The 14,071-nt window shown below is 40.2% G+C and overlaps 1 protein-coding gene across 3 annotated transcripts in view; it reads left to right on the top strand.

The window, feature by feature from the left end:
- Positions 1-14,071, top strand: part of pcdh15a (protocadherin-related 15a) — a 707,751-nt gene that overhangs the window by 660,075 nt on the left and 33,605 nt on the right. For all 3 annotated transcript variants that reach the window (XM_034185498.1, XM_034185497.1, XM_034185496.1), the window contains 3 exons: positions 3,238-3,453; positions 5,571-5,659; positions 11,281-11,457. In XM_034185498.1, the coding sequence (XP_034041389.1) occupies positions 3,238-3,453; positions 5,571-5,659; positions 11,281-11,457 (482 nt within the window). The remainder of the gene's footprint in view (positions 1-3,237; positions 3,454-5,570; positions 5,660-11,280; positions 11,458-14,071) is intronic.

Genomic DNA, 14,071 nt, shown 5'->3' with positions numbered 1-14,071 from the left:
GGTCTTGTCTCAGAGTGATGCTGAAAAACTAATTCATGCATTTATTTCCTCTAGGCTGGACTATTGTAATTCATTATTATCAGGTTGTCCTAAAAGTTCCCTAAAAAGCCTTCAGTTAATTCAAAATGCTGCAGCTAGAGTACTGACGGGGACTAGAAGGAGAGAGCATATCTCACCCATATTGGCCTCTCTTCATTGGCTTCCTGTTAATTCTAGAATAGAATTTAAAATTCTTCTTCTTACTTATAAGGTTTTGAATAATCAGGTCCCATCTTATCTTAGGGACCTCGTAGTACCATATCACCCCAATAGAGCGCTTCGCTCTCAGACTGCAGGCTTACTTGTAGTTCCTAGGGTTTGTAAGAGTAGAATGGGAGGCAGAGCCTTCAGCTTTCAGGCTCCTCTCCTGTGGAACCAGCTCCCAATTCAGATCAGGGAGACAGACACCCTCTCTACTTTTAAGATTAGGCTTAAAACTTTCCTTTTTGCTAAAGCTTATAGTTAGGGCTGGATCAGGTGACCCTGAACCATCCCTTAGTTATGCTGCTATAGACGTAGACTGCTGGGGGGTTCCCATGATGCACTGTTTCTTTCTCTTTTTGCTCTGTATGCACCACTCTGCATTTAATCATTAGTGATCGATCTCTGCTCCCCTCCACAGCATGTCTTTTTCCTGGTTCTCTCCCTCAGCCCCAACCAGTCCCAGCAGAAGACTGCCCCTCCCTGAGCCTGGTTCGGCTGGAGGTTTCTTCCTGTTAAAAGGGAGTTTTTCCTTCCCACTGTAGCCAAGTGCTTGCTCACAGGGGGTCGTTTTGACCGTTGGGGTTTTACATAATTATTGTATGGCCTTGCCTTACAATATAAAGCGCCTTGGGGCAACTGTTTGTTGTGATTTGGCGCTATATAAAAAAAAAAAATGATTGATTGATTGATTGAAGTGAAGGAGTCAATAGATAAAATGGCTTATTTGACAGTGAACTTGTTCACTGTCAAATAAATATGACATAGTGGAATGGGGCTGTGCAAGGCATGCACAGTACAGTACAGTACCTTTCAGTATTATTGTAAGTCCCTTCGGCTGCTCCCTTGTTTTTGTACTCGGGGTCGCCACAGTAAACCCAAGGTGGATCTGCATGTTGAATTGGCACAAATTTTATGCCGGATGCCCTTCCTGACGCAACTCCACATTACATGGAAAAATGTGGTAGAGGTGGGATTCGAACCAGGAACCTTCCGCACTGAAACCAAGTGCATTAACCACTTGGCCACCACCCCGTTTAATTCCACACAAAGTGTCTTATGTGACCATGTTTGCATGCAAGGTATGCCTGGTTCACACCATAAGATATTTAGGCCGGCATCAGACCCGATCTTCCCCTTCTGACAATCTTAAGGACGCCCGATTATTGTGATGACGCTAAAGATAATCTTATCAAATATTCCTGCCATGTCTGGTGTGTTAAGAGCACTCTCCTCTGCTCGAAAGGATGTCAGGAGCACTCCAATCGGAAATCAGGGATATTCAACATGTTGGATTGTCTTGGCCCTATTTCACAGCGTGTGTGGTGTCCTCCGAGCACAAACGAGCATGCAGCCTGTTGAATGTGACATGTCGCCAATCAGAAAGTGAGGTGACAGATGCACAGAGCGTAATCTAAAATCAAAATGGGTGTTATGGTTTTACCAGAAGGCCCGGTGGTCATGCTGTCTCCACTCCTTATCCAGTGCCTTTTCTTTTTCTTTTCATAGCATTTGTTTTTTTTTCTCCTTTAGAAATAGTCCACAAACGTATCTCCATTGCGTCTTCTTTGTCCACCATGTTTGTTTACTCTGAAGTCACGTTTGATCTCGAGAGATTTTGCAAGATTTCTCCTCTGACCTGGGAATGTTCGTATGTGAAATCTGTTCTTGTGTTGTCTTTTCCGTGTGGCTGAACACCACACACTGTACGACCAAACCTGTTAGATCTATTATTTTATTTTTTTTTCTCTCAGGTATTAGAAACCTACAGAAAATTTGAAAATCCTGCTGTGTGAACCAGGCTTTAGGCTCTAACCCCTTTCAAAGGTCAAGGATCAAGGCATCACCTGCACCTTGATCTGGATTCACACCAACATTTACTGAGCTCTTGCTTGGACCAGGGTTAACATTTACACCAACTTATATTGAATTCTGTTCATGCACTTTTGAGATATCCTGACAACTAACTAAGTAACTCACTAACATACAAACACCCCAGAAAGTTCCCTCTGTAAAAAGAAATACTCTCACTTTGAACTTTTTATAATGAATTATACCAGAAAAGCAGCAGTGTGTGAATGCTTGAGCTGAGGTGAAGCAAATCACTTGGTGTTGTCAGCTACTATACTTTCTGCAGAACACCTGCAAGAAAATAAATAAATAAATAACATCAAATGTCCATTTGGATGGCAAAAGCAGGACATCAGTTGAAAGCACCACACTTTCATCATATTTTGTTTGCTGTGATCAATAAATGGTTAATGAAAATGTGCAAACCTGACAGGTGGTCCTACTCCAGCTGTTCATTTGCTTAACATCTTAGCATAACTTCATGAATATTGTTCATATGGGGTTTTTGCATCATTAAATATGGAATGATGTTGATGCTTAAAAGCAAATTCTGTCTACCAGTGACAACAGCACCGGGCTACAGTGTTGCTAATATGAATGCTGGTGTTGGGGGGGGATCATTTTGATTTCTGACATGGCTGCAGAGTGTATGCATGAAAAATAATACAAGTCCGATGCACCAGCACAGTGTGGAGGAATAAATGAGGTAATCTGCAGAGAATCATACAAATCACTTCTGCACTGTTCTGTCTTTGTAATGTATTTTATGCATATTGTACGTTTAGCCTAATTTGCAGTGTCAGATGCAAAATATCTCCTGAAAACATTATGACGTGGCCAAAAGTGCTCGAAATTCTAAAAAAACAACAAAAAAACAACAAAAAAAAAAACAGAGTTTGAACTAACTCTGCCCTGTTCTGGTAACACAATATGTCCAACTACTATATTTAATCTTATCCATAAAAATTATTGTCTTTCTCAGCAAACAGTGTCATTTAATAAGACTTCATAAATAATCAGCTGGTTATGGTGTATCATGTTAATATTGATTATATTCTTCTGTGGCGCTGCCTCTGCGTGATGTGCTTGCTTTGTGTTTGTATATGCATGCTTGACTGTGCTGTTGTGCGGATGTGTGTATTGTAGGCCACCGATAAGGATACTGGGAATTACAGCGCCATGGCATACCGTCTGATTATCCCACCCACGACAGAGGGTCAGGACAGCTTCATCATCGAGACATACACTGGTATCATCAAGTCTGCCACCATGTTTCGAAACATGCGCAGGTCCTACTTCAAGTTTAAAGTTATTGGTACAGATGACTACGGAATAGGTCTCAGTAGCAGTGCTGATGTGGTGGTGAGTATCAGTTTGATTATTGGACATATTGATTTGAAGGTAGAGCAGTGAGTTTTTAATTATCAACTGAACAAAGGACCAAACAGCCCCACCAAGGAGACTTTGGACTGGATGCATAGTCTTGATTTTGGTGTCCATTCTATACATGCAAAAGCATTCAGCATTACTTCACCAGAAAATGAAATTGTACCATATTTTTTGTCCTAATAGCCCCACCAGAGTATTAGTCATATCTCTCCAAAAATGCATCATGTGAAGAGGATAAAAAACATGAGTTGCACCAGTATTTTATTTTTTATTTATTACCAATTTTCTGATGAAAACATCTTTTCAGAGCTCAACTATTGCATGGTTATCTCACTAAATGCAGTTCATTTTCTATTCAGATCAATTTCAATTTATTTCATTTCATTAGTGCAAAATCACAACAAAGCTGCCTCAAGGTGCTTCACACAAGTAAGATCTAACCTTACCAACCCCTACAGCAAAGCACACAGGTGACAGTGGTAAGGATAAACTCCCTCTGATGATTTGAGAAAGAAACCTCAAGCAGACCAGACTCAAAGGGGTGACCCTCTGCTTGGGCCATGCTACCGACAAAATTGACAATACAAATATACAGGAATTTTTGGGAGTCCATGCTGGTGTACAGGACGGGAGGCTTGCAGAAGAAGACACCCACTCCCACTTCTGGATGGAGCCACACCTCAAACACAGGAAAAAACAAAAACAAAAAAAAAAACAGAATCAGGCGGCAGAACAATAATTAAACATTTTAAAACTCCTGTACATTTCTAAAACATAGTTAGCCTTACCTTAGCCTGGCTGTCCTCCTTGTTCCTGTTCTGGCTGCCCCACACAGTCCAAACAAGTGGCATGCCGAGTCACATGAAGGTTATATTCATTGTCTTTATTCAAGAGCATTGTCTTTCAGTGTGAGAGTAGGATTTATTAATTTCAGTAGATCAGGGCAGCACATAAACCAATAAGCACCAGCCCTCCCAGTAAAACCAAATATAAATAAGTCTTCGATGTCCTCCACAGAGAGTGGTACCAAGCACGCAACACTCCATTTCTCCCAGATGTCGAGAACATAGCCCGCAGTGTAGGTTCCATATTGAATATTCCATATTCCTTGTTGAAAAAATGGTGTCAATAGCATTCAGAGACCAGCTGATCAATTCCATGGTTAATCCGAGTAGAATTTGAAGAATTCCCAGTCCGGTGAAGTAGGGACTTTGAACGTTGGAGAAGAGATAGAGGATAGAGGAGGAGATGCGACCACCCTGTAAACCCTGTCATTATTGACATTCTGAAAATATCGCTAAACCTTTGCTCAAATTTGTAATGAAACCCAGCTACTGACACACTATCATACACAAAAGCAATTTGATTATTAATTCGATGTAAATCGTGCACTATAGTCCTTATGATTTTTACTCAGTACAGACTGTCTAGCCTGAAATCTAATGAATTATTAACTATGAGTGCAGTTCACTTAACATGTGTCCTCCGTACCTGTGCATGTACACCTCTCAGTATGTGTCCATTTCTTTCTGTCAATGGCCACCCGTATGTTTCTGCTTCTGTTTTTGATGTGTTTTTTTCTTTTTAATCTAAGTAATTTCCTTTCCCACCTGTTATGATTGGAATCACTATTGCCCCCAATTCAGTGCTTATCTTGCTGACTGCGGGTACCATATTTTTGCTTTCAATGAAATATTTCTGGCTAACAAGCCTGTAACAAGACAGAAGGAGAACGTGCAACATTTCCTGAATATGAGAGCAGGAAATGCTTAACCATGGTGCTTGTTAATTTTCAAGGGGAAACCTAATTTCATAGGAGCTGCATGGGAGATTTGGCTGCAGAGAACAGAGACGGTTGCCGGTGCACTCAACTGCAGCATCAGAATTAGGTCCTGTTAAGTTTGCCGCATGGGAGTGATACAGTCGGGCAATTAGAGCCTTTCACTTGGCAAACTGAGTGAATCATGTGAATTATTAGATCAAATTCACAGCCGACAACATGTAAACAAGGTGCACAATCAATATTTATCTCTGTCATATGTTTTCTGGCTCCTCTTTATGTTGTCTGTGTCTCTATGTTGTCCTGACAGGTTTCTGTGGTTAATGCACTAGACATGCAAGTTGTTGTGTCCACTGTCCCGCCCACTTTAGTGGAAGAGCATAAGGAGCAGCTCATTAGGTAAGTCAATATTTGTCATATTTAAAGCATAAAAGAGAAATGAAATCTACACCTTACGAGACACGTTGCAATAAGAAGGTTAGATGAAAAGATAAAGCTTATCTTTTAGTGGTCTTATCCCTTAAAGCAAAACAGTGTTTATGTCTATGAGTTATTATCAAAAGCACTTTTCCATCTGATGTAGACACTCAAAGTATTTTTACAATGATTTCTGGAGCCCATTACAGTGATGTTCACATTCATCCATACACTGATAAGCATGTTGCCAGGAAAGGCGCTCAACTGCTGACTGGAAGTAACTCTGGATTAGGGACCTTGACCAAAGGACCTTAGTGATTTTCATGTGTGACAGGAATCGAAACAAGGATCTTTTGGTCTCAAGCCCACTGATTTAACCTCTGGACGGTCAAGGTGATTCCCTGACCAGCAGTCAAACTCAGGGCGTGGTAATGAGGATGCTGATTCCTAACCACTAGACCCTCAGGGAACTGCCCATTTCTAATAAAGAGTATGGTGTGGCAACTCTAAATAAGTCAGTCTGAAACAGTACAAGACCTGAGGCCCGGTGATGCCGGTGCCTATCCCCAAATTCTGTAGCATAAAGTCGAGGGAAGTCTACAACTCTTTTTGGATGGGATGCCAGTCCATTGCAGGTTATTTCTCCAACTAAGGCTGGTACCATTACAGCTGGGTCGACTGGGGCAATGCAGATGAAGTGTCATGTCCAAGGACACAGAGAAGGTAGCATGAATCAAACCCAGGTCAACATATTGGTAGTCCAACTCTTCAGAAGTTGGGCACATTGCCCACTTGTCCAGCAATTAAAAAAAATCTAGCAAAGATAATAGGAACAGTTGAAGAGAATAAATACAATTATGCCATGCTCATTCATTATCTAAGACCCTTGTGACACAATTTAGGTCACAATGATTGCCAGTGAGTGCCAAGTTGCCAATAGCCAAAGGTCTTGGGAATATTGTTCATCAGTTTACTTGTAGCTGCTGTAGTGACATCTCAAAACAGTTGTGGTATTACTCAGCTCTTGAATATTTCTTGGCAGCTACTCCATTACTCTTTTGACATCTCAGTGGGCCCATGGTCAGCTACAGCAGTGTATGAGTCTGCCATGACCTGTGAAGTTGGGAATATTGATTATTTGTGTTCTTTTGTTGTTCCTATGAAACTCAGGTTGACTTCAATTATTATTATTTTTTAAACTTCCTATGTTTACTAGAGTTTTTGCAATGTGTTAATGAAAATTGATTATGTACAGTATTTTTAATCTCTGGGGCCAAAGTGAGCATGGTTTAGATGTTTGGGTGCAAGAAGACTTTTTGAAAAACCATTGACCAGTCGGTTAAAGTCATGGTTTAGCCATTGAAAGAGCTGAGTATTTCCTCTTGAGTCTGTTTTCCTAGTACAAATTAATTCATGATAGAGCTCAACAGAAACATCTTTTTGTGGCTCTTGGGATATAGTGTTTAGACTAATTAGTCAAACTGAAAGGCAAATGGATGTCAATAGTGTTTTGCTTTTTTTTCAAAGAGCTTGCTTCATCTCTTCCACACTGGCAATGCCTCTGTTTAGGCTGCAATACAAACACATCGGTCACATTCCACTCTTTTGTAGTCATCTGAGACATCTATGATTTTCGACAGTCCTGGTGATGATCCAGAACAATTTTACCTGAGTGTTCAAAGTGTCTGCCCAGGTTGGCAAAGGCAGAGAGCATTGCTTTTCTTTAATGACTGTAAATTGGGTTGGGGATTTCTCTCGCCTTGAAAAGCATCATCAGAGCATTTCTTTGCCAAAGGCCCAGTGTCAAAAAGCAAAACATTGCACAATGGGACAATCACTGCCAGAGTGAAATACTTAATATTAGTGGCACTTATTGCTGATGGCCAGAAAACACTTATCTTTTGGAACTATGTAGAAGTAGATATTTGAAGGTAATATGTTTAGACATTAACTGTATTAAAGAGATAATATTATATGCCCATTTGGCAAGCACATATAGATTGCAATGTGTCTAGTAGTGCTTTTCTTCAATAGAGATATGTGAGGTGGCCACCTCATTAAAGGGTTGCAAAAATATTTTAATGATTTGGGCCCCATCATGGACAAATAATTCACAGTTGAGTCTCCCTCATTTTTCAGTGACATTTTTGATATTTTACAGCTTGGAACTCATCACAGATGCAAGCATACATTTATCAGATCATGCTGCCAGCTGATGTGGGCAGCAGAATTTATCAGAGAAGCACAAAAAGTCAGAACACTGGGAACAAAGTATTTTACAGAAATACATTCATCAGTTCACTTGGTAGGTTTTCCTCTATGAAACTACATGTTCTTGTGTGTCTGACAGTGTCAGTGTTCAATTTAATGATGTCCCTCTATTAAAAAACAAACAAAAATATCAAATATAAAATGACTGCCAATTTTACATACCCATGGCATCCTGGGACTCTCTCCGTACATATGTGTGGGCTATCAGCTAAGTCAATACACAAACCCCAACACAAATACTGACTTTTATCTTCTTCAAACAATCTTTGAAGCGTGCATTCAGTGAACCCAACTGTGTCATGAAGCAACATTTAGCATGACTTCGTTAGCACACATAGTGGAGTTCAAAGGGACAGCTAGCTATGCTTGAACATTTTTGTTATTACAAAAATGAAAGTTGGTCAAAGAAAACATCACAGAGCACTTATTGAATTGGGTTTTAAGTAATGAAACAAAGTTATTCGGTGAAAGCTTTGATAGTTGTGTCATGTGAATGCCTTCTTTTTCTTCTCCGTGTGTTGTCGCCACAGCAGCTCATCATCATACTGATCATCTGCTGGTGAAGTAATTTGTAGCGCAGTCCTATATTATATACTATATTATGATTAAGTGCAATTTCGTTTGGCTTCTACAGCAAGTAATATTCAAATCCACGGTACATAATCAATTTTCTTTGACACATTGCAAGAACTATAGTAAACACAGGAAGTTAAAAAAGTAATTGACTCAAATGTTACTTGTGGACAGATTATATATTGAGAACGACTCCAAGTCAGTGAACACCTACAATAATGACCTGCTGTTGGCATTTAAATTTAATTGAAAACCTTTATTGTCATTAAACTGATTGCAGAACAACAAAATTAAGATTGCAACCCCACTAGTTATATAATAAAATACACTTACAACAATTCAAAATACACAAGGCACAATAAATTTTGAAACAAAATGCTTTGTGACAATTTCTCAACTATTTTCTTCTCCCTGGTGTAATCTGTAAAACTAAGACCGTAAATGCATATGTACAGGTGCCATAAACAGGATACCCCTAAATAAAAACAGGATCTCTAAAGAATGACCTGTTTATTATTCTGTTGCGTTAAAAAAAAGCTGCTGCTTGTCCCTCTGTTTCTCCATACACTACCAACTGCATCTGTCTGATTTCAAGTAAAAATGTCTAATCTACACTTAATATAAGTACATTTCACTTAAAAAGCACAATGTCAGTAAGATACTTGTTTATAGAACATACTTCATTTTCCAGAGTATAAGTCAAGTTTTGTTTTGTTGTTTTACTACTTTGGGATGTCCTGCAACCTATATACTAAAACAAAAATCATACATTTGTTATTAAAAAATAACCATTGCAATGACTATTTCTATAGGACTTTCCCAGGAATCAAAGAACTAAACAAAATAAACTCTAATAACAAAAAAATAAATGACTGTAATAAAAAGTACACAACAACAGTGCACAAAATTCCCAAATTAACGAACTGATAACACAGAAAGAAGGTGCAGCTTATACTTCAGTGTGACTTACATTCTGGAAAATAAGGTACAAATTAAAGGTGCCCAATCTGTTTGTAGGTGTATTACATCTACATGAAAAACAGTGTTTTGAAACTCATTATGAATATGATGATAATAACAAGATTTCATTCTGAAACATTTTCCTTACTCCTGTGGAGAAGCCAAAAACACTAATGGGAGCAATCAATGACAGCATCAACATAGCGCCCCTGCCATCTGGTTGCAGTATCGCAGTTATACACATATAAGGATAAGGCAAGTAGTCTTTTCAGATTTAAAGATTTCATTGTGACTCATGCAATGCCATTTGATTTAATAAGCAATAAAAATTTAATGTGAAGCAAAAGATGCATTATATTTCACTGGAAACACATGAAATGTCTGCATTTTGTAATATTTGTTGTTGCTAGATGGGTTCTAATTACAATACGATAAATTTATGGTTGTGGGTACACTGGAGGAACCATTTGATAAACGGACACTTTTGATTGTATAGTCATCCTTTCATTAGCTTGGAGGCAAAATCAAAATGTTTACACAGCTTTACCACCGTCTTCGGTTATGGCTTTCTTTTTTCTTTTATTCTTTTTACTTTTTGATGTTTTTATTCTTTTATTGTGCTTTTTAATCTTTTAATTCATTTTGTTCTGCTTTTTCAAGTTGTGTTGCCATCATGAATTGGCGCTATATAAATTAATACATTTGAATTTCAGTGTGCCCTGAAGTTCATATTCCCCTCCAAGAACCATTCCAGTTTCATTCCTCTTGCAATCAAATGCCTTCTTTTGTTTTTTAACACTTGATGTTGGACTTTTACACTTTATGACTGAGCTTCAAATTTGTGTTTTTAACTGTTAGTGTCAGATCAGTGCAGCGTCTGCAGTGATGCGGTCGCTGTATCGGACCGTCGTGGTGAAGAGAGAGCTGAGTAGGGGGGCAGAGCTCTCAATTTACCGATCGATCTACGTTCCGATCCTCACCTATGGTCATGAGATTTGGCTCATGACTGAAAGAACGAGATCGCGGGTACAAGAGGAGCTCGGAGTCGAGCCGCTGCTTCTCCATGTCGAAAGGAGTCAGTTGAGGTGGCTCGGGCATCTTTTCCGGATGCCCCCTGGATGCCTCGCTGGAGAGGTGTTCCGGGCACGTCCCATTGGGAGGAGGCCCCGGGGAAGACCCAGGACATGCTGGAAGGATTACATCTCTCGGCTGGCTTGGGAATGCCTTGGGGTTCCCCCGTAGGAGCTGGGGGAGGTGTGTGTGGATTGGGAGGTCTGGGTGGCTTTGCTTGAGCTGCTGTCCCCGCGACCCGACTCCAGATAAAGCAGAAGAAAATGGATGGATGGATGGAACTGTTAGTGTCCTTGGTTGCAGGTGTAGCCCTGTCGGTCTGTGTACACCTGATCCCATCAGAACTCAGAAGTGAGGCAGTCTAGGTTGATATAGTATATGGCTTGGAAACCACTTGGGAAGACCAGAGACTGTGTGTGTTTCTCCATATACAACTTGAGTTGCATCAGGAAGGGTGTCCGGTATAAAACCTGTGCCAAATCCCAGTGGGGCTCTGTAACATATATCACATAAGTTGGAAACAAGACACTTGAGGTGCACATCTTGCACAGATAATGTTTTGTTTGGGCAAAGACCCAAACTTCTAGAACTTTGGGGATGTGTAATATGAAACTGCAACTATATGTAACTGTAAAAGGTACCGTCACTAAAAAAATATTTGCACACTATAACCCTTTTAAGCATTTACACTTTTTGTGCTCTGACCAGAGATTCCATGTTCATTTCAGTATTCTGGAGCGCCACGTCCAGGACCAGATTCCAGGTGCAAAGGTGATTGTGGAGTCTATTGGACCCCGTCGTCATGGTGATGGCTTTGAACTTGAAGACTACAGCAAATCAGATCTGATGGTGTATGCCATAGACCCACTTACGAACAGAGCCATTTCACGTCAAGAGCTGTTCAAGTGAGTTGGTGAATTAGATTAACAATCATGCCAACTGATTTCATGTTTGTTCTCGATAGTTTCTCATTGTCCTCTGTCCACATATTAACTCGGCAACTTTCTCTTTTGTATTATCTACGCTTATTTTCTGTCATAAATTTCAAGACTGTTTCTTTCCTGCAGATGCAACTGACCTGTCATCTGCCAGGGGAAAAGGGAAAATATAAAAGAGTTAAAAGAGGGAGTAAGGTTAGAGATGAACAAAGTGAGAGTGGAGTAGAGAGTATTTTAAATCAGTCCATCATCCCGTCATAGGACTGCCTCAAAGGCTGTTCCAAGTGTCTGGAGACACACCAGAAATACAATTTATTCCTTTGGTTTGAGGATAGAAGGTTTGTGGATGCCTGGGGTCTGACTAAGGCAGTGTGGTGAAACACAGTTTGACCAGTGAAGTGCCGCGTCTGCATGGTCTTAAAACACCACAGAAAATGTGCTTACAAGACAGTTCTTCAACCCATCAGGAGGGGAAGCAGCATCGGCTAAGCTTTTGACATTAGGTTAACATGTCACTCGAGGATAATGTTGAAACCAGCCTTCTTCTGTTTCTTATCCCTACTGACAGACTTCAGATGTTAATCTTACTCAGCCAAATCCCCCCAAAGCAATAGATTAACAATCAATATGAAACGCATCCTTCACTCTGACCTTTATATTTCTCCTTATCCACATTCACTCCCAGAGCTGGTTTGTGTCATTACTTAGTGTGACAATTTTCTTTGACTGGAAGATCTTGCACTCCCCAAACTTTTAAAAGATGCTTTTGTTTCTGGGCTATAACATTTTTAAAGGGACCCCCCCCCCCCCCCCCCCCCAACACAAACACGCACACACAAACAGTATGTTTGACATGCATCCATCCCTAAAAAATCACGTTGTCATATTTTGTCATATTTTGCATTTCATGATGCACACATTTTCAATGGGCGACAGGTCTGGACTGCAGGGAGGCCAGTCTAGTACCTGTACTCTTTTACTACGAAGCCACACTGTTATAACACGTGCAAAAAGTGGCTTGGCGTCGTCTTGCTGAAATAAGCAGGGACGTCCCTGAAAAAGACATTGCTTGGATGGCAGTATGTGTTGCTCCAAAACCTGGATGTACCTTTCAGAAATGTCGGTGCCTTCACAAATGTGTAAGTTGCCCATGCCATGGGCACTAACACACCCCCATACCATCACAGATGCTGGCTTTTGAACTTTGCTCTGGTAACAATCTGGATGGGCTATTTCCTCTTTTGTCTGGAGGACACAACATCCATGATTTCCAAAAAACAATTTGAAACATGGACTCATCAGACCACAGCACACTTTTCCACTTTGCGTCTGTCCATTTCAAATGAGCTTGGGCCCAGAGAAGGTGGTGGCATTTCTGGATGTTGATGTATGGCTTTCGCTTTGCATGGTAGAGTTTTAACTTGCACTTGTAGATGTAGCGACGAAATGTGTTAACTGACAATGGTTTTCTGAAGTGTTCCTGAGCCCACGCGGTAAGATCCTTTACACAATGATGCTGGTTTTTAATGCAGTGCCGCCTGAGGGATCGAAGGTCACGGGCATTTAATGTTGGTTTTTGGCCTTGCCGCTTACATGTAGAAGCTATTTCAGATTCTCTGAATCTTCTGATTATATTATGGACTGTAGATGATGGAATCCCTAAGTTCCTTGCAACTGAACATTGAGAAACATTGTTCTTAAACTGTTGGACTATTTTTTCATGCAGTTGTTCACAAAGTTGTGATCCTCGCCCCATCTTTGCTTTGCTGAGACTTTTGAAGATGCTCCTTTTATACCCAATCATGACTCTCACCTGTTTCCAGTTAGGTGTTCTTTGAGCATGCATCAACTTTTCCAGTCTTTTGTTGCCCCGTCCCAACTTTTTTGAAATGTGTTGCAGGCATCCATTTCAAAATGAGCAAATATTTGCACAAACACAACAAAGTTTATGAGTTTGAACATTAAATATCTTGTCTTTGTGGTGTATTCAATTGAATATAGGTTGAAGAGGATTTGCAAATCATTGTATTCTGTTTTTATTTACATTTTACATAATGACCCAACTTCACTGGAATTGGGGTTGTATTACTGTGTAAATCATATTACGCTGACATTTCACGTGTAAATTCTACACATGAAAATACATGTACTGCTGGGATGATAGGCTCCAAGTTTTCATACTGGCAAAAATAACTCTGACTGATATGTTGGTGAAAAATAACTCTGACACTGTTATGTTGGCGAAAGGCTCATTTCGGCTGATATTATCAGCTTACCACAATGTTGGTCAGGCTGTAATGATCTGGCTGTTCGACACAGGTGGATACCTTTGGGAGGTGAGAATGGACAAGTTGTCTGCTCAGGTAGTTACCACCTGGAACCCAGGGCGGTTCTAAAATGTGGTAGATGTGGAAACATATGGCACCAGTGTCTGCTCCCAAACCGGAGTCTAACCTGACTGCAATATAATTATTTCCTCCTTTGTCACCCAGTCTGACGCTTACTGATGATGAAATTGAATCATGATGATGGCATGTCACCATATGCTGCAGAGTAACTAACTAAAGCAAATGCTAAAAAA

This window comes from Thalassophryne amazonica, chromosome 13, assembly GCF_902500255.1.
Source record: "Thalassophryne amazonica chromosome 13, fThaAma1.1, whole genome shotgun sequence".
Classification (NCBI taxonomy): Eukaryota; Metazoa; Chordata; class Actinopteri; order Batrachoidiformes; family Batrachoididae; genus Thalassophryne; species Thalassophryne amazonica.
This window is presented reverse-complemented; position numbering and strand designations above follow the sequence as displayed.